Raw genomic sequence first — 21,925 nt, 5'->3', positions numbered from 1 at the left:
CAAATGGGGGTTAGAAAATTAGAAAAACGTAATTTTTTTTAAACGAAAGTTCGGTTTTTCGAATATATTTTAAGAGGTTTCGAACCGAACCGAACGTAAGGGTTCGGTTCGGTTCGAAATTTTCAAACTTCGCCCAGCACTACAATTATCAATTACTACCTAAAGCTCTTAAAAACCCACCTCGAATCCCACCTCGAATCCCACCTCGGATCCTACGAATCCTCGAATCCATAGGATTCGGTATATTCGACGAATCCAAGATTCGAAAATCCCATCCCTATATAAAACCCTTTACTTTCACGTTGATGAAAATGATTTATAGCAACATGGTTACATAGTGCTCAGCATTGTTTCTTAATATATCGTAAGTACACTTTTAACCCGCCAGTGCACGGGTTGGGTCTGTGAGACCCAGCAGCATGTAATTCTTCGAATCGCCAAGAGATGGCAAAAGCTGTTTACTTGTGCAACCTAATAGCTTCCTATCCAAACCTGTTTAGTATCTCTGTGGACTTGCAGCAGAGTGGCAGTTATAGTTTCCGAAGTACTGTGCATTTTATCGACTGTTGGGTCTGTGGGACCCAACCCGTACAATTATGTAAGCTTTTTTTAATGTTTGCTTTGACTGTTTTTTATTTTTTTTGCTTCTCCACACAGCCTTTGAAATTAAATACATGTGTATTAAAATAGGTATAGGTTTAGTCTATATATGGTGATGATTTTCTCTTCTAGGTCCCGTAGGAAACAGTTGTACAATTTGAGTAATCCACGCGATGTGGAACAAGTTATGGCACTTCTAGAAGAAACATTGTCCGATGATGATATTTCTGACTGTACAGACACTGATGCCGATCAAGATTATGCAGTTAGCAGGGACCATAATAGTTCTTCAGAAAATGATTCAGATGAAGGAAAAATACAATCAAATAACACTGAGAACAATTACTTTTTAGGGAAAGACAGGAAGACAAAGTGGGGAAAAAGTAGACCAATGCAAAGTGTTCGTACTAGAAGTCACAATATTGTAAAAAAAACTTCCAGGTGTTACAAGGCTAGAAAAAAAAGAAAAAAGTGTTAGTGGATGCTGGAGTTTGTTTTTTGACAACAATATGATTGAAAAAATTGTTGTGTTCACAAACAAATACATTTTAAAAATTTCTTCTGGTTATAAAGATCCTAGTGACTGTAAACCAACATCACTGACAGAAATAAAATCTCTCCTTGGACTACTCTACGGAATGGATTTCCTGCATGTTAGAAGAATGAATATCCAAGACTTTTGGTCTACTGATGGTTTAGGAACGGAGCGGTTTCCAGCAACCATGGCTTTCAGACGCTTCCGATTTCTTCTGAAATTTATTCGCTTTGATGATATCGAAACCAGGCAGCAGAGGAGAGAGAGAGAGTGACAAACTGGCAGCAGTGAGGGAAATTTTTGAAGCATTCAATGGAAACTGTAAAAAATACTATTCCATGGGTGAGTTTATGACATTGGATGAAATGCTTCTTTCTTTCAGAGGACGATGTGGTTTTAGAATGTATATTCCGTCGAAACCGGGGAAATATGGTATAAAAGTTTTTGCACTGGTTGATGCTAAAATGTATTATACATACAATCTTGAAATATATTGTGGTAAGCAACCTGCAGGGCCATATCAAGATGTGAGCTTCAAACCGAGTGATATTGATGAAAGAATGTGCTTACCTGTTTCTGGAAGTGGGCGTAATTTGACGATAGATAACTGGTTCACATCATACGATATTGTTGCAAAAACGAAGAATGAACACAACATAACTTGTTGGAACTGTCAGAAAAAATAAGAAGGAGCTGCCACCACATTTTATTACAGCTGCAAAACGGGAACCTCACAGCAGTGTATTCGGCTTTCAAGAAAACATGACTCTCGTTTCTTATGTTCCAAAACGAGGAAAATCTGTATTGTTGTTGTCGTCTATGCATGCCGATGATAAAAATGATGCGAGCACAGGAGAACAAAAAAAGCCAGAGATCATCACATTTTATAATTCAACCAAAGGTGGTGTGGATTGTGTCGATGAGAGGATTGCATTCTATAATGTGGCTCGAAACACTAGTAGATGGACAATGGTAATTTTTTACGCAATGCTCAATATTGCAGGTGTCAATGCTTATTTGTTTTATCGAGCAAATGATCCTACATCCCAAGATGGAAAAAAACAGAAGAACTTTTCTGAGAAAACTGATGTTCAACCTTACGGAGGAGCACATCAAAGAAAGAGCCATGTGTAAATTTCTTCCTAAAAGCATTCACAATGCTGCAAAAAAAATATCTGGGTTGCCAGAAGAAGAATAGCAAACAAGTGATGGAAACAAGAGAGGAAGATGTGCTTACTGTAAAGACAGAAAAACTCACTACTCGTGTTGCAAGTGCAGAAAATATCTGTGATTAGAGCACAGTGCCATCATGTGCAGTGACTGTAAAAATGACATGTGAAGTTTACATGAAAAGTCATGGCAAAACTTTCATATCAACAGTAATTTTGTATTTTTTATTCCATAATAGGTTTTGTGTAAAATATTATAGTGATTTGTAAAATAATGGCTAGGAATTGAGCAAACAAGAGCGCAAGAAAATTGTGTGTATTAGTGTGTGTGTGTGAGTGTGTGTTTTTTTTTTTTTTTTTTTTTTTTTTTTTTTTTTTTTTTTTTTTTTTTTCAAAAATTTTGTATTGCTACAAAGGTATTATACAGGTTGGATGGAGGAATATTGAATCAAATAAATTAGATAAATGGGACGAACTGTGAACGGTAAAGACAGGAAATCTCACTACTCATGTCCGCAGTTCATAAAAAATTGATATATCTTTTTAGAGTAAAATGGGTTTATGTAATGACTGTAATGATCCTGTGTGAAGTTTAGATAGTTATTGCTTCTCCCATAAAGGTGTGACAGAAGTTTCAAGTCAATTGTAATTGAACATTTATGTTTTTTATGCTTTAGTGAAATATTCTGCAAAATAATGTAGTCTTTTACAAAAAAAATATCTGAAAATTTGTACTCAATTTTTTAAAAGTGTATGCTTGCGTATATTGAACGTCGATTGTATAGCAATTACCATAACAAATAATAAAAGACATAGTCAAAATAATAACTTTTTTTTCAGCATATATATATATGGGTCTGAGAGACCCAACCCGTTCAATTATGTAACTTTTTTTAACCCGTGCACTGGCGGGTTAAAAAGACTGAATATATAAATGAACATGTACATACAATTCCTGTAGTAGGCACTCAAGACAGTAGGTAGGTTAGGCCCTAGGCATTATATCACCTGTGGCTGTATCTCTAGATCCAATTCTGATGACTCTGAGCCTGACTCTGAAATGTTTGATTCCTCCTCCTAACTTTGTCCATCTGCAACATATTCTGGTTGACAGGCACATGACGAATGACAATGTACATTAGGACAAGACCTCTGCCTAGGAGTATTTTCTTTAAATTGTAAGTTACTTCTGATAGACACTAGCTTCTGTACCTTATCTGCAGTCAGGCGATTTCTAGTTTTAGAATGAATTGCAGCAAACTGAGACCAATTTCGTTCACAGGCTGCAGATGAAGGTAATTACAATAATCGTGCTGCCATGTGAGATAGAGGTTGTGTAGTGCACAAACCCTGCCACCATATGACTGGTGTAACATGTTTTGCGCATCTCTTGACCAAAATCCTGTTGATGTCCTGAATTCGGCAAGATTTGATAATAAAGAAGTTACATCTAGTCCAAGATTCGGTGTTAGTTTGGTGATGAAATCTATGGCGGACAGCACTTCATCATCATCTAGCATAACTCCTTTGTATCTTGGATAGAGCAAGTTTGCAGCACAGTGTATAGGCTTCAGAATGAAGTCTTTGCGTTTTTGCAGTACTTTCACAACTTTGGCTTCTTCGCTTTTCGCCAAGGGTGATGCTGCATATGAAGATATTACTTTACATAACTCAGAGATGAAATGTGGAACATCAGACAGAAGTGCACTGTCTGATTCAGACTTTGTTAGAGCTGTCGCAATTGGTTTTAGGATGGACAAACTTGTAATTTGTTTCCAAAATATATTATTATCAATTAAAAATATTAAAAATACAAATGTATACTGTAATATACTTACTTCTTTTAATTTCCAAACAGAAAGTAAACAATCTTGCTGCTGTAGGCCCAACACTTACAACAATGTCTCAACTCTCACAAGGGATTGTCTTATTAAGTTTGGCCAACTGCCAACAAACAAAACTCAAAACTACTAAATTTCCTTTAATAAAAACATAATAGCCTACTTAAATATTTATAACAATAAAAGTAGATTCAATAATTAATAATATTTATTAAGTTAAATTTGAATTTATAATTTTTTTCCAATTTTTCCAAATTTTTGGAAAAATTGGTTTTTTTCTTTGTTTTTAATCTGGTTTTTTTCCTGGATTCAATTTTTCCAGAAATTTTAAAACCTTAAGTGTGACCAACATAACTGTGGCCTTCATGACATTTTACACACTGTAATACTTATAGTTTTGTCTCAAATACTTGAACACAATGTATTACACTCTCGAGTTCCCTGCCATTGGCTAGATTGAAGTTCATCACAGCCTGGTCTGTAGCTGGGTGACAACGGTACGGCGCGGCAGAATACGCGTAGAGTAAAATCATTTGGTCCTTTAAATCCAATAGACACAACTGAACTTGCCATAGCTGATGTTGCACAACAGCCGTCGCCAGCGCGCGCATATCTTCCCCTCATAAAGCTAACTGTATGCCACAGCACATCTGTTGTGTACCGAGTTGATGCAGACTTTGGTACTTTGCTAAATACATAAAATGAATTTCCCTTCGTGCAACAGTCATTTGACCGAGCGAGGTGGCTCAATGGTTAAATGTTGGACTCTCATTCGGTCCTGATCGATCAATACTGATTTCTTCCATGTTTTCTTGAAACCATTCCAGGAAATGATGGGAAGACTCCTTGGAACGGGCAATGGCCAGTCCTTTATCCAATTTCCCTCTGTGTGGCCATTTTTAAAACCTCATAAATGAGTCATAAAACTAAAATATTGTTTGTTTTATAGCATCTTTGTTATGTCATTTTTATTATTTATTCATATATATGTTAAATATAAAAATCTATATATACATTGAATTTGTTGCTTTGTTTATTTTTATTCATTAAATAGATTTTTTTTCATATTTTCTGTACTGTTCCAAAAAAATTTCTGACTTGTACAGTATTGTGTTTATTTTTTCAGTCGTGGAACCTTCTTACACGCACAAATCTTGGTTACGAGTTCATCTCATGGAGGGTTACGGTCATTTGGATGATCGGTTTCTTGGTGCGATACTTCTTCCTGCTACCTTTGAGAGTGTTGATATGTTTTATAGGGGTAAGTTGTGTAACTGTACAATGTGTGAATGAAAGTGTTACTTTTACAATTTGGGATTGTAAAATATTGATCTCATGCTTTTAATACATATATAAACCATTGTTTGTTTATAAGTGTTTATGTAACCACCCTTACATAATATATTTAATATAAACTTTGCTTGGCAAAGTTTATTTTTAACAATAATAGTTGAAAATTAGAAAACCTGCTGAATCTTATCAATAATTTTGTTAGGGATTTTCAAGTTTTTGTATTTTACGTGATTTACATTTAAAATGAAATAAAATATTACAATAAAATGCTAAACAGGAAAATTTAGTTAAACCTTGCTATGTCAACAGGTGATGAAATGTTCATCATGCCAACAGTTGAAAGCAGCAAAATAACCTGTCACAGTAGCAGAATAATATTACTAGTCAGTACCCCTACAGATCTCATTAAAATTATTGGATAATATAATAAATGATGTGAATTTGCATATTTACATTTCATGACATTTATTGGATTTCTGGAATTTACATTTTTCCTACTAGGTATATTACTTTATTTAATAACTATCCATTCTGAAAAGTGTGTAGCTTTCTTCATTAAAGTGTAAGTATAATATAGGGAATAGCTATTTTGTATAGCGATTTTTATTCTACGTCTGGCGTAGGATTGATTATAGCTACATTAATAGAATGGAATTATTTCTGTAAAATATGCGGCTATAATAAAGTACTCTCACATACCAAGGCACAAACAAGGTGGTATATATTTCCAGATATTAAAATGGACACATTTTAAATTATTGCTATATCAATTAGAAATGTCCCAGAGGTCAAGAAAAAGTGTGTATTCTCTATTTAACATTTTTTTGGTTTATAGGCCATCATTAAATTATTAGGACTTTATTCATTCCTAATTAACATGAACAATTACAATTTTGCTGTTGTATTTTGTAACTTCTTATTTTAAATATATATATATATATATATATATATATATATATATATATATATATATATATATATATATATATATATATATAAAAATTGGTGAGTACTGAACGTTAAGGTAACAGAAGTTGAAATGAGGATAAAATACTTTGATAATTTGCGCAGTAAATTTTGAAAACTGTCCAAGATATACGTCATTAGATGAAGTTATTATGCCAATTCATGCTTCCTAGTAATCGTTTATTTGGAGGGCACAGATTAAAAACGTTCTCACTTTAAATAATAAAAAAAAAATCTAAATGTTACATCTCTTAGAGCAATTGCTAACTGCAAGAAAATAAACAAAAAAAAATTATTTATATTATTTATATATATATATATATATATATATATATATATATATAATACATTTTGCTTCAGACATAAAATTTTGCCAAATCATGGCTACCAATGAAGACTTGCAACAGGGTAACAAAATTTTTCTTCATTCAAGTGAAGCTTCATGTAGAATTCAGTGCTAGCAAGGCCATCATTTGGTGTCAATTTGATCAGTGTGAACTTTTGAGAGGATTGCAATCTTTTGTTTAACTCACGTACACAAAAGCTTAAGGATCTTAATGGTTTATTGAAACCAACTTCTACACTCAGCTTGACCTTAGGTATTCATGATCTTCCACTGACACCTGAACATAACGGTAATTAATACCTGCTCCACTCAGCTGTGAGGTATGTTGCTTCTCATCTACAAACTGCAAGAACATGCCTGTCTGTCCAAGGTGTGCCAAACCACAGCATCCTGATGCACCAATCTGTGTAAACACACTGAAATGTGTCGGTTGTAAAAAAAACACCTGGTTTTTTCCAAGAAATGGCCTATTAGTTTTATTGATTTATTTCTTTATTTATTTGTCACATGCTTACCAACAGTTTAAATTTTTTTAAAGTTGGCACAATATATTCATAACACAACTATTACAAACATAGATTAGGTAGTAGAACACCATACAACAATTCAATTTAGACAAAAAAAAAATGTTGTGTATATAGGTACATTGTACTGCACTTAAAAACTTGATGCAATAGGTTAAGAGAAGATATAAACTTACAATATTAAAATAGAATAATTGAAGGTATGGTTTTTTAAAAGATTATTATAAATTATTTTTTAAGGTTGACTTAAAGATACATATTTATCTATATTATTGCAATTATAATTAGTTACAAAATAAGGTAATTTTTATTTGAAAAGTACAAAGTATAGTCTGTAAGTGACTACAAACAGTGGTACTCTTTAAAATTTTTTTCAAGAAAGTATTTACAATTATTTTAGAATCATAGCAGTTACAAACTGTGCCGGAAATTAGGAATTTCAGCACTTTTTTTTGTTATTATAATTTTAAATTATTTTTTGGAAATTTTATTTTTCTTTATAATCTGGTTACTAAAGGGTGATTTACACTTTGTTAGGCTGGTGTACTCTACGTAGTTAAACTTTGTGCTGGTAGCCCGAAGCACATTTTCTCAGGACCTATCTGATCTTTTGCAGTCTAATGAAGTCGTTAGGAGCCCGGTTGAAATTTCTCTCGCTTGCTGTCACGTTCCCGGCCCATAACATTATTTCCCTGCGTGACCAAAACTGCATACAGCAGCTCTGGACGAGTCGTTACCATTTCTCAGAGACGTGCTTACCATAGCCTTTCCCGTCACGCATACGTCTTAGGTTCACTCCTCGAAAGTCACGGTTAGGAGGCTCGTTCCTAGCCGGGTTGCGTTTTCTGCCCCCCCTTACTCCACCTTCTTCCCCCCCCCCCCTCCCCCTTGATCCTAAGAATTTAGCCCAGGACCATTGACCTGACGTGAACTCGCCAAGGGAGTGAGTGGCCTACTCCAAGGACATTCGCCCTTGCCCTACAGAGCCCTCCACGACACCTAGTGACAGAAACAGTAACTTCGGCCCGGGTCGCCAGCGTGCAGAACCCACTCCCGTGACACCTGGTGGCGATTCAGCTCACCTCCGTTAGTTCCGCTTTACGCCGCTAGAGAGCAGCTCCGTGGCGCCATATGGTCCTATGCTTCCTCCTCGCGGCCGGTAGAAGTCGATTGTTTGTTGCTTTCTGTGCCCGCCGGTAGAGAGAGCGGCAGTCGCTCTTCAGCGCAAACAACTGAAGTTGTGCTTACGACCACTCGGTCACCTTCAGACGTTTTCGGCCCAGAGCCGAACCTTCCCCCTCTTTTTCCCTAGAGCCCTACCGCCCGTTTTAATTAGGAGCTTTGTCCGCCACGGCGGCACTTAGTACTCTGACTTCGGCGTCCTCTGTGTTAAGAGGCTTTTCACGGCAACAGCGAAATCTGTGAATAAGATATGTAGTCAGCTGTCTTAAGGGATGTGATCCCAGCTAAATTTCAGTAGTAGCCAGTCAGTAGGAACAATTAGAACACAAGTCATGTCATAGTTTAAAGTTTGATTTTTTTATTTTACTTATTGATGATTTCTGCCGCGTCATCCGCGCAATTCTCGGTCCGCGCCATTCTGATGTCGGCGTGAGACATCTCCTGAGCCCTGGAGCTACACCCTGTTTGGTGAGTTACTTTGGTCTATTTTTCCTCCCCGTATTCCTTTTTGTTGGCCTTTTCGTGCCGACTGTGTTTGACTGTCTGGAAACAGGTCTGATTCTTTGGAATTTGGATTTATGTTTCAGACAGGGTTCCAAGTTTGGGGCAACCAAAATCCTCTGCCAGAACCTCTGGAGTCGGATCCTGAGCAGAATCCACCATCTTTAGGCCTACTACCTCGATCACCGTCAACCTACAGCCCTGGGTGATACCCGCATCATTCAATCATTTTCTTTACGAACTCAAAAGTAGTCTAACCCAGTTAAGGCAGCGGACAGTTAAAGCAGTTCGAGGAGAGGAAATTCATATGATGTTTTGCAAGGACTATATGTACAACCTGTAAAGTTAGCGATGTTATTTTCATTAATTTCTTTAAATATTGTTATTTTTGCAAAACATTTAGGGCCGGGCTTCTCGTAAATAAGGTTAAAGAATATAATATAATAATTGTAATTGTGAGGAATTTATGTAAGATCACTTATTAATGAAAAAAAAATGTCACAAAGGAAAATTTAATCTATAAAAACAAGAAAGAACAGTGATTAATAAAATAAGGAAGTCTATAGGCATAACTGTTGTTTTTATTTTATTAATCTATAATAACGATCTTTTTCTCCCAAGTGTTTGTAGGGCGTCACTAAATTTTCTTTGTTTACTCCTAGTGTCGCCTCTGTTGTTGACTTTTGATAGTTATCAAATGAGGGCCCCAGTATTAAGAGTTTCCAAATCTTTTTACCTACTTATTTAATAATTCTTTAAGACACTTGGGGTATTACAAAACAAAAAGTGAAATAGTTTTCTATATTGAAAAAGGGAAAATAAATTGGATTTTGAAACTTCTTATGATGTATGAATTTAAATAATTTGTTTTGCTTGCTTTCTAGCTTATCACTATCAGATTTATTAATGTTATTCCAGATTTCTGACCCATACTGTAGTTTAGATGATACTAAAGCAAGATAAAATCAAAGAATAGAGTGTAGGAGAACTGGGCATCCAGAAAATTTGAGCCATGGAGATTTCATTGGAGAGGCATGTAAGAGGTTCAAGCTGGCGCTGCAATGTAGTTGCAAATGCTCAGCTGTACCAAGACTGTCAGTGTGGCTAAATAGACAAGAAATTGCACCTGCTCCAAAGCCCCAGTGTGTTCAAAACCATGACCATAGGTACGAAACGTGGCCCCAATGCTGTAAAGATTATTACTAACCGAGACAAACATGGTAGGTAAAAAGCCCAAAAATTTGCACTCCTCAAAAGGTGAAACAAATTTAACCCCTAGACTTCAAAAGCCAATGCTAAAATTGCCTCCTCGTCAATCTTCCACCTAGATGACAAATACAGTAATGGTTGCTTATTCAGAGAGTCCGGAAATGACAATTTTCAAGTGGTGGAAACAACGAAGTGACACAAGTTAGTAGTGCTTCCAGGCACACTATTGTAGTGTAGGCAGCGCTAGCTTGTGTTCCCCAGATCGGCTGGCTGGCCATCTCCACAGCCGTGGTCGGTCTGTTGCCCGACTGGCTGGGGCGCATGAAGCGTTGGCTCAACTGCCGAGCGTACGTCTCCTCGTTCCGCGTTCTAGCTCGCAGCGTGACCGCGGAGATCACCGTTCACAATAAGGAGAACAAACCGAACAGGGGTGGGGTGTGTGTTGCCAACCACACCACTCCCATTGACGTGATGGTACTGTCCACTGAGAACTGTTTCGCCCTGGTGAGTAGCCGTGCCACGGCGGCCAGGCTCGTGGCTCGTTGCCGGCTTGGTGCAGCACATCATGGATATCACTGTGGACTTCCGTGTTGTCATTATGGTGCTTAGGAAGGATGTTTCTGGATTTGTGCTTGTTGTTTGCTGTGGTTACGTGTTGAAGGTTATAAAATTTTGCGCTGCAGGAATTTGTGTTTTGTAGGGGTTTTAAGACATGTAGTGGTGTAATGATTGTAAAAGTATATATATTTGTGTGTCAAAGTGTACTGATTCCTGGGTTAGTGTAGGATACATTTTTGAGGGCATTTTCACATTCTATGCTCTTTCACCAGTTAGACAAACATGAGTGTAAAGTCTGAACTTGGGTGTTTTTTTACGCATGTGCATTTTAAAGTATTATTGTATTACAGTATGTGGTTGTGTTAAATTATATGTTGAAAATTTCTAACAAGATGTGTTTTTAAAATCAAATTATGACTTACTGCAGTAAGATTATGTCTGTGAGAATTACAATACATGACAAATACCGTACTTTAAATTTATGCAGCAACAGAAAAAGTAATATCGAGGGACTATTTCATTATTGAAAATAAAAATTTTCTGCATCCATTTTTAAGTGAAATGCTTGAAATTACATTAAGCTTTTTGTGTAAACAGAATGAAAACTTACAAATTATGATATGTACTGTAAACTGAATTCTATGTAGACAATATTTCATTTAAAATTTTGCAGAAGCAATTTAAATATATATAAATGAAACAGTTGGTAGTCAGTTTTGTTGGAAGAAGCATTTTTCACATGAACAAATTTTTCTTATGAATTGTACATTAAGAAACTGGTGAAAGGCTTTAGTGTGAGGATTCCTGTGTGTTCTGAGCTCCCAGCTGCTGCCTGTGCCATGTCGCACACACCACACACTGTTGTATTGTTTCCAGGTGATGTGGCTAACTGTGTGCACAGGAATCGTGGGCTACGTCCCTGATGGTGTGTTCAAGCGCTGGCTCAACCGCCTCGTGTCCATCATGTGTTTTGGGGTGTTGTCCAGTGCCCTATCAGCTGTCATAACCTACCACAATCCCGAGAACCGCCCCAAGTGCGGAATCTGTGTGGCAAACCATACCTCACCCATTGATGTTCTTGTGTTAGCCTGTGATAATTGCTATGCGCTGGTAGGTGGGTTTCCCGTAGCTGTGATGTTTGTGTGTGTGTGTTTGTGCATGTAAGCCTTGTAAGCTGATAAATAGTAAATATGTTTTTAGGAATCTTATAGCTTTCTGATTACTTGTTTGATGTGGGTATTTAGTTTATTCTATTTTTGTCTCAGGTAAGTGGCAATTACTCCTACATGTACTGTCGGCTAAATGTCTTAGTGGCTAGCATCAATACATAGTTGGTTCTCGGATTAGTTGAGCTCATTGTAGCTGACAATTTGGCTGCACATACACAATTTAAAAAATGTAAATTAAAGGTTGCCTTTCAACTTAATAGGGGCCGTTCATTAATTACGTAAGGACGATTTTGGCCATTTTTAACCCCCCTCCCCCATGTAAGGACACAAAAGATTTCTCGGACCCCCCTGCCCCTTCTTACATAATATTTTACCTAGTTTCCCTAAAATTTTTTAAATATTTTAATGCCATACGAAAAGGTTCAGTTACACTAAAAAATGTTATTTGACATAAATCAAGAGATTTTTATTTTTTAAAAAACAAATATTTAGTCTGGAAAATACATTTTATAATTAAAGGTATGATTGGTTACAATCTTGATGTAAGGAAATAAATTCAAAAACTACAAACTGCTTTGCGTAATATAATAAACAACAAGATTTGAAAAACTCGCAAAGGAAATTAGTCAAAAAGTGAACGCCGGTTCAGTTCAGATCATCAGTTGTAGTTCGGCCTGAACGGGTTGACAAGCCATGCTCTTAGCCACTCGGCATCTTCCCCGCTGGTTGGAAGAGGGATTGTATGCACAACACTTTCCTGCAGTGCTTTGCGATTTTGGCTGTGATGCGCCGTAAGCGTCTGCGGCAGTCGTCTGCAGTATGTTCACACAAGGCTGCAGGTGGCGGGAATACAGCACAGTATGACTGTCTGCAGCTGTGATTGATGCAAAGTACAGCCCACATATGTCGCGGTTCGGGTTTCGTGAGGGTCGTTGCGTTACTGATAGATAGTGGTGTGAAAAAATGGTGTAACCATTTTTACGCGAAAAAACGCGAAATAACGCGATAATTGGACTTAAAAACGACATAAAACGAAAATCCGTTTTTTAAACTACTAAATCTGAAAAACAATATACATCGTAAATCAGCTATATCGGTGAACATGTTTTGACGTTGTAAAATACTATACATATATACATTCTTTTATTTTTATGAATGCACTAATTTCTTAGCATTCTTAACATTGATAAATGGTTAATATCACTTTCACTAAGGTAACAACATAAATATTATTCCGTTCTAACGTTCGCTTTGTTTTAGCAGAATCGCCAACATACGAGAACACATAACTCCATGAACGCGACTTAAAACTAATTTCAAAAATTTAAATATTAAGTGCATTTCCAACTAATTTCGCGCGAGTTAATATACGTTTAGTTTCTTCAAAACGTAATACAATTTCATTGTAATTTTATTTTACCAGCACTTATAGATACTGGTATTTTTATTACAATTTTGGCTTGGTATTGTTGGCTACGCGTAAATACTGGCAGTCCTTTGTCACGTACACACGTTAACGTTGCTGCTTCAAAACAAAGCCGAAATTAAAGCCTACTGCCGAGTCCCGAGCAAAAGAATTTAAATGTGAGGGTATATATGCTTCTAACAAGATTTTATTTGCAAGTGGTGCAATTGTAGAGTTGACCACGAAAGGCGCGACACTGTTGTAAAACTTCAACAGTAAACACCACGTTAAAGTTAGGTTAGGAAGTGCAGCTGGTGTCAGCAGCAAACGTTTAGCCACGATGGAAGAAGTGACTACTGTTGCCAAAAAAATGAGAGAAGACAGAAAAGTTCATCATGAAAACTACACAGGCGTTTATCTCTGCAAATATACCCCTTGAGAAATTTGTTTTAACAGAGATTAAATGCGTATAGTGGTGAAACTATGTAAATTTATTGACTAGTCATAAAGTTAATAGTCCATTTAAAACAGTTTAAAGTGTTTCCGATAGCATTACAGTGTACATGGTTACAAATTTAAAAGTACGTATATTTTTATCCTTATTTTCTGCTGCAAATTCCTATAAAAACACAAAACACCGAAATTGTTGATTTTGGAAACGAAAGTGGCTAAATTATAAAACCATAATTTCACACCCCTACTGATAGATAATGGGCGCCACCATGTGGAAGGACACGTGGACCCGGCTGAGATCTGTCTCAGGGCGTAACGACGCCCGTGTGAGGCAAGACTAGACCCTCGGTTACCTCCCGTAATATGCTCAGACCTTGCCCGCTTTCAGCATCGGGCATGCTTATGCTATTTCAATTAACAGAGAGCTCTTAAGGCATCCCACACGCCTGCTCACAGTGGATAGGTCGCCACGTGGTCGGTGAAAAAATAAAAGATGATAGTTATACTTAAGGTGTTTAATGTGTACGCGTACTCCCATACACGGCTTCATGAGGATATGGTTCCAAGACCCAAGGCACTTAATCGTTTTATGGGAGTAAGGCCCACGCACATGGCAGCACAAGCAATTATGTAAGAAGCGTAAAAGAGTCTCGTTAAGAGTTGAAAATGATTCAAATAAACAGTCCCTCGACCGAGGTAAGCCCCTGGGATAGCGTGAAAGAGATTTATAACTAAGATAAAACGGAACTACTGATCAGATAATTATAGAGTGAAGTCCCCGGGTCCGGAAGGCTACGTTTACCTCGGTCGTTGGTGGCGGAGAACTGACCGAGCGTAGGGCTCCCTCGGAACATCATGGCGCCTTCCCGCCTTGCCAGATTAGTTACGCTCTTACGATTAAGTGCCTTGCAATCTTACATAAGGAAATACAAAAACACTTCTAAAATTATGGCATGCTCTTCCACGGCTCTACTATTATTAAACACACAGTTATTAATTTATTATATGTAAATAAATGCAGACTTCGTCCACGTTCGGGTCCGCTCGGGTCCGCCCGACAACGTCTTTATATTACACAATTAAAATTACATACTAAACAAAACAAAAGCCCCCCCCCCCCCCCCCCCCCCGTCAGTGGCGACCCAAATAAAAGGGGAAAAAATAAAAAGATTTCCAATTTAATTATTATGAATTATGGATAATGTCGCACTGCCGCTACTGAGCCCTCTTGAGGTAGTTTGTGGCGCGCTATTCGAACACACGACTACGTACTTGTGACGGTGCGACTGCCAGTGAGGGAAGTGGGACGGGGGCGACGGGAAAGGTAGCGGAGGCCTACCAGACTTCTGGGGCGCAGGCCCGGTTGATGTCAATGTCTGCGATAAAATAAAATGTGAGGAAAATATATATTAGTTTGGATATTGGTATTTAAATAGTAAACAAATTAGTTGTGAAAATTAAACACACCTCGCATATCCTGCGCCTAGGCTCGACGTCACCCTGCACTATCGGACAGGCAAATCCATACGGTAGGTTCTCACAAAGTAGGGATTAGCACCTGAACAACCATAGCCTGGAAAAGTGACAAGAAATGGGCATCCTGTACGTTTTACAACGCTTCCAACCCACACAGTCACCGTGTTTCCAGATCCTGGACAAGCTGCACAGGTGGTGGAGAAATGCATTGTTAAGGATCATTTTTGGATCACCGCGCAGTTCCCTCAGCAATCAGCACTGTTGCATTTCACAACCTGTGAATAATTTAAAATATATTAACATTTATAAAATAACATTCTTCAAAACAATAAGTAAATTTTAAATGATGTTCTTTAACCTGCAAACAATGCTGTGACACTCTTACATGTCTGGAGTACCACACTGCATTCACGGCTCAGGTACCTCTGCTTTGGCGTGCTTGCCCTCGTACTGCGTGGTTTCAGAGGAGGAGTCTATCACTAACTCACTCCAGCTGCTTGAAAATTCTAAAGTTCAAGCTCAGGATTAGAGGTTCCCCTTAATGCATCCAGATGTGTCCTGTAGACATCGTGCAGCAGAACAGCTTCCGTTAGCTGCTTGCTTAGTGTTGCCATCCTGCGCTCAACATGAATGAAAGCACTGCGCGCTGGAACATTCATCGCCACAAACAAGGCATCCAAATTGAAGGTTTAGAAATGTTGGATGGAAAATGCGATGATTTTAGGAAACCTTGTAAAAAAAAAGGATAAATTAAGCTCGGTTTATCGAAGCCACTGTTATATGTATTCAAAAGTTCTGTGCTGGAACTTACCTTGGATTTTCATCTGAACCCCTGGCTACAGTGAAAATCATAATTGGCTTAACATTGCCCATGTCAGTTTTTTAGCATTTCTGAAAAGCTAGGCTCCTTCAGGGGGCCTGGAAACATTTCAAGACTTTAATGCTTGGATTTACCCTGATAGCAGGACAAAAATTACATTTCTGGAAACCGTACGTTATGCAATATGCTCATATCACGTTTACAGTAATGGACAAGGTGATTTTGTACAAGCAAATCTGCCTGGAAAAAAGTTATAACAGAATACAAGGAAAGACAAAAAAATATATCAATAAATTATTTTGTTTTGTCTTCGATGAAGAGCAGGCTTGGTTATCGCTGGGCGGCGGAATTTGAAAAACCAGATAGGCAATGGAAAATCTGCCGGTCACGACTATTTAGGCAAGAGGAGATGGGCATACGAGCCCAGCGCTTGGAAATTTCTCAGGACCAACTCGAGGCTCCCGCGGTCCTATCTTTTAGCTCCGACAGTTCAACACTGCAGCGAAAGGTACAACAACAAAACATTGAGTGGTGAGCGACTCACTGTTATGCAATTGTTCGATGAGTCCTGGTGCTTCTTGAGGATTGATGCTTGAACTCTTGCATTACCAAAGTTTTTTCTCATGCATGCGAATTTCGACTCTTAGTAAAAAGTTATGTAAGAATATCTTGAACCCCCGAGGTAAGGTAATGTAGAGAGATTTCTCTTGGGATCCTTACGTAATTATGAATAGCCCCTTACTGTTATAAGAAACAACATTTCTACACCACCACTAAGATGTTTGTTTCAGACAGTGAAACCCTCTAGTTAAGTTAATATTAGAAATTTAGATGGATAATGATAGTGAATTATATTTTGTATGTTTATTAAAAAAAATTTTTTTTGTGATGATTGGTTGGATTTTTCAATTTTACAATTACTGAAAGTTAATTTCAATCTGCATGTAAACTATCCCTTTAATGCATGAGTATAAACTATTAAATAATTCATATGTATTTACGTAGATATAAAATTTCATCGCATAAAATTAAATGAGCTACCCTCTTTTAACGGATAATCGTCACACGCGCATTATCGTCGCACCCATATTTTAGGGCGTCAAAATTTGGATAAAAAAAACTAGTCGCGTAAACTTCGCATGATGTTTTTGGTCCCGGTATTAGATTCAGAGCGCTTTGTGTAGGTATCTTTTCCGTATAAAACGATGTATTTTAAAGTAAAAATCTAATATTTATTTGATTAACAGAAATACAAAGATGTCTGATACGTCTGATGTGTAAATTTTCTTTTAAAGACTTTTTAAACATTATAACCTTTATCTGTGCGTCTGCATCGCCGCGGTGTACCGTTTATAGAAATGTAGCCAGCGCTAGTTGGCATCATTCATGTTTGGTTATGTTGCTTCTCGTATAGAGCGCGTGTATGTAGTCGAATATCGGTATCTCGCCGATTGCACACAACGTGCGCTCTCTGTCGAGTTTCGAGTTAACTACATTTCATAGCCCGCACTCTTTCGTGGTAAGTATGTACTCGACGATAGTTACACGTTAGTTCAGGCTCGCATTCACATTCACATTTTGTTTTTCTATTTAAAATTGAAGAAAGGTTTTTGTTGCATGACTTATTAATTTAAATTGTTCGGCGTACATTTGTATACTCCACTTTTAAATAAACGTACTTTCCATGATTGGGTTTTATGGTTATGAATAACTTTACCTAACAAAAAAATTTTTTTTCCGCATAAACGTCGTACCCCTTCTTTTCAAACTTGATTTTAATATAAAATGTGCGACGATTATGCGATAAAACACTGTATTTATTTTTAAAAATAGTGCATTTTGCTTGTTATTATATCTTTTATTTAATGCTAGGAAATTAAATAAGACAGTATTAAAGGGTTATTTTAAATATCTAATAAGATAATTACTAATACACTGGCTGTTTCATACAAAATCAAAATTACTAATTTTTTATGATTTTTTTGTCTTTCAAATAACATTTTGGGTTGAAATGGGAGATAGATTCTGGAAACAAAGTGTAGAGATTTTGGGTGACAGGAAATTATTATGTAAGTCAGAAAGAGACAATATGTTACTTAAACTTTTTGTTTATACAGTGCTAAAAGTTTGTGTTTCTTAAGTCCACTAATGGTTTTGAAAACTTCTGATGGGAAAACTAATTGATCTAGCTACTTGCAGTTATCGACATATTGAATAAAAACTCCAGATTTTTTATTCCACCAATAAATGGCATAAAATGCCATCTTATCTTGTTTGGGCAAAGAGTGTACATTTTGCATGGCTTTTTGGCAAAATATGTCACCCAAACTCAAGGGCATTACTGCACTCGGTTTAGTAAGCAATCTCAAAGTAACTAGGCAGTAAGGGACTAGTATTGGTGTTTCCAAAAACTGGTTTGGTGTATGTTTCCAAGAGCTAAGTAGCATCCAAATGGGTGTTAGTGATGAATTTTGTCAAAAGAATCTGAGATGTTTTCTAGAAGCCATACTACCTCATACTGAGATTAGCTACATTTGAAGCCTGGTGATCACATTGCACATCAACTGTTTGCAGAAGAGATGCTGAGGATATAGTCTACAAGCAATGGCATAGTCCACAGGCATATTGGGCACGTATGAGGCACTGTGAACCCACGTGACGTTAGGGAACACGTATGGTATAGTCTGTAAATGATTTGTGGTGTAAGGAAATAGATGACCAGCATATTGGAGACTTCTCTCAACAGCAATCAACTTGAACAACTACATGACGATACTGCAATAAGATGCCGCACTTAGGCAGCATGTTCCAAAAGAGATGAATCACTATAGATGGTCCCGCTGGTTTGACAGCATTAGGAACATGTCCTCAGGTGTTCCAGTATACAAGCTCAGCTCCACAGAATATGGCAGGAGCTAAAAAAAAATATCAAAAATTACCTGTGCTACCAGAGGAATCAACATTGGGGTCAAGTTAAGAAGTTAAAAAATAGTTTACAGTTTTTCTTCAATGCTATTCAGTTTTACAGCCACATTTTTTGAAACCCTTAGCAAACTTTAGAGTTGTTGCTAGCCCACTGCCTCCAAGTCCCTGCAAGTTGGAAGCAAGGGGTACTTTTGCTTGACTCCAAGAACAGTAAATCATTTATGACTCAAAACAAGTTATTAGTGATGTTAGAAAACTTTCAACTTTGTAAGGACAGCTAGGCCCATGTTGTCAGTAATTGATAATTATTTTAAAGTAACACTGGCAGTGCATAGGTTCAAATGCTTGTACCATGAATTTAGAATTTTAGATTTTTTGGCTTCATTCAAATTTGATATCTCTTTTTATTTTTTTTACAAGCAATTCATTTACCTCCAAAATAAATGGCACGTTTAACTAATATGACACTTCTATGCAGTGGACTGTTTGATTTAGGCAGATGCTCACTGAATTATCTTTCTTTTCTTTATTTTTATTTTTCTTATAATTTACATGGGAAAAAAATAGTGGAAAATTATTATTATTATTATTTTTTAAGATTCATAAACAGCAAGCCACTAACATAAAGAATGTTACTTAAAATTTTTGGAATGTTTGTACTAGTTTAGTTTCTGATTTATTCCATAAGATATTGTTTTGTCTGTTGGACTTGTGTGTTGCAAGAGGTAATGAATGGTATGGACTGGTTGCATGATTAATATGAATTTGGCAGATTGGTCAACGCCACGGTGGTTTCCTGGGCATTCTCCAGCGAGCACTAGCGAGAGCCTCGCCCCACATTTGGTTTGAGCGCTCCGAAGTGAAAGACAGAGAAGCAGTTGCAAAAAGGTAAACATTGCTATTTGCTGTCATATGTTTGTGTGACACTTTTCTCTATGGCAAAGACTGTAAGTGCGTTTGTAAATTACAGGTTGCGAGAACACGTTTCTGATCCCAATAACCCTCCCATCTTGATCTTTCCTGAGGGAACATGCATTAACAACACATCGGTGATGCAGTTCAAGAAAGGTAGTTTTGAGGTGGGCAGCGTCATCTACCCAGTGGCCATCAAGGTGTGTACTGACTATGCACTTTCTAACTCTGTATGACTTGCTACCTACCAAGAAAATACAAGAAGTGACGGAAATATGCATGAGGGTGCAGACCCTAATAGACTGGTGTTTGTGTATGTCTAGTATGATCCAAACTCCACAGGAAATAGGTGGAAAACAGCCTGCTTGTATATTTGGCGAGGGTTTGCTCACAGATTAAAGATATACATTTTTATTAATTATTCAAGTAATTCATTCCATTTCATATTTATCGTTCTCATTATATCTGCCCTATCTTTCATCACTCGACACCACATTTCATTTTATAAAAAAAAAAATTTCAAATGAACCAGATTTTAACTCTCAAGCACCAATACTTCCAGTGTGGAAAACATGTTAAAAAATAAGAAACTGGTAAAAAAAATTTTTTTTTCTGTTTTTCAAATTAATTAGTTTGCACACACACACTCACAAAGAATCTATAAAATTATTTGTTAATGTTTTTTGTGGGTATAAACTGCAAACAAAAGGTTCTTGACATCTAAGGTCAGGTAGGTTTTGCATTAAAATTGTGCTGATTTAACATGGATTGTCTCACTTGGAGTTGGCTTGGTTTGGAGGTTAGCTTCTATTTGGGTAACATTATTTGATAATGATATTTAATGAACTTTTGCATTCAAATTTTTTTAATGTTTAAATGTTTCTTTGAAATTGCAGAGATAAAGGACACATTACTGAATTGATTTTTGATTGACAAACTAGTAACCAGTGATTACTAATTCAGTTATTATCACATCTTATTTTCAGCAAGTTAATATAAAAAAACTGATCTCAACTTAAAATGATATTGATGTATTATAATTAATAAGTTACTCAAAAGTTTGTATGTATTTAGATTTGATTAATAATCATAAGGTTTTACTCATTTCATAAAAATGCTTATAATTCATCACTGATAATTTGTTATTTAAAAATACAAGCTTTCGGAATTTATTATTTAAGAAGACAAGCCTTATAAATTTTTAAGCAACATTCTATTCCTCTGGTTCTGCATAAAATTATTTGTTTTTCCACCTAGTGAAAACGGTAGAATTTGGTGTTTAAAAAAAAATATTTAGGTATACAAGATTAATCCATTCACTTATAGTGTTAGGTACCAGTAGTTTACAAATGAGGTGGTAGTGCCAAAGTCACTATGTGCCAGTTCTTTGATGTGTTACTTAAGTTCCTTTGGCTCTAAGCACCTCAAATATATACGACTAATACAGTAGCGGTAGGCCTCAATTCAGCGTCAGCATGCAAGCCTCAACAATCGTGAAAATATTTAGTTGCAAGCTGTGAGAACATTTATAATTTACTGCAACTGAATTTTGGATGTAGCAGAGGTAAGATGTTCAGGGTTCCCACTATTTTGGCAATGTCAAATTCCAAGTTACATATCCTTTAGGTAACGTAAAAAATAAGTATGTAAATGTGCATCTCTAAACTGCACAAATACAGTTTACCTGGAAGACTTATTTTACAGCTTGTCTAATGTCATGTTCACTTTCTCTTGAGGTGTAAGTGTTCTTGCTAAGTATCAAAGGCGTGTGTGTTGGAAATAAAAGTGACAGGAAAGAGAATGAGGGTTTGAATTATCGTGAAAGCAGAGCAGAGGATATAGTTTGCCAACCAATCTTTTCCCTACATGCTCCACTGTGTTTGTTTCTGGGTGGTTGGCAGCTCCATTTTTTTATTGAGCAGGTAATCTGTATCACGTAGTAGTAACAATTTAAATAACTGTGGGTTATGGTTAATCAATAATTTGTACTAATTGATGGTAACTATTAGTAGTGAATATTATTAGAACACCAGGAAAATAT

At 36.7% G+C, this 21,925-nt stretch overlaps 1 protein-coding gene across 3 annotated transcripts in view; it reads left to right on the top strand.

The window, feature by feature from the left end:
- Window positions 1-21,925, top strand: part of LOC134527444 (glycerol-3-phosphate acyltransferase 3) — a 191,384-nt gene that overhangs the window by 153,211 nt on the left and 16,248 nt on the right. The window contains exons 4-8 of one of the 3 annotated variants that reach the window (XM_063360132.1): window positions 5,272-5,406; window positions 10,428-10,670; window positions 11,601-11,834; window positions 19,745-19,860; window positions 19,943-20,084. In XM_063360132.1, the coding sequence (XP_063216202.1) occupies window positions 5,272-5,406; window positions 10,428-10,670; window positions 11,601-11,834; window positions 19,745-19,860; window positions 19,943-20,084 (870 nt within the window). The remainder of the gene's footprint in view (window positions 1-5,271; window positions 5,407-10,427; window positions 10,671-11,600; window positions 11,835-19,744; window positions 19,861-19,942; window positions 20,085-21,925) is intronic. The other 2 variants (XM_063360130.1, XM_063360131.1) reach the window with 2 other exon arrangements.

This window comes from Bacillus rossius, chromosome 1, assembly GCF_032445375.1.
Source record: "Bacillus rossius redtenbacheri isolate Brsri chromosome 1, Brsri_v3, whole genome shotgun sequence".
NCBI classification, from domain to species: Eukaryota; Metazoa; Arthropoda; class Insecta; order Phasmatodea; family Bacillidae; genus Bacillus; species Bacillus rossius.
Note: the sequence above shows the minus strand (reverse complement) of the source record. Positions and strands in the feature narration are given on the sequence as shown.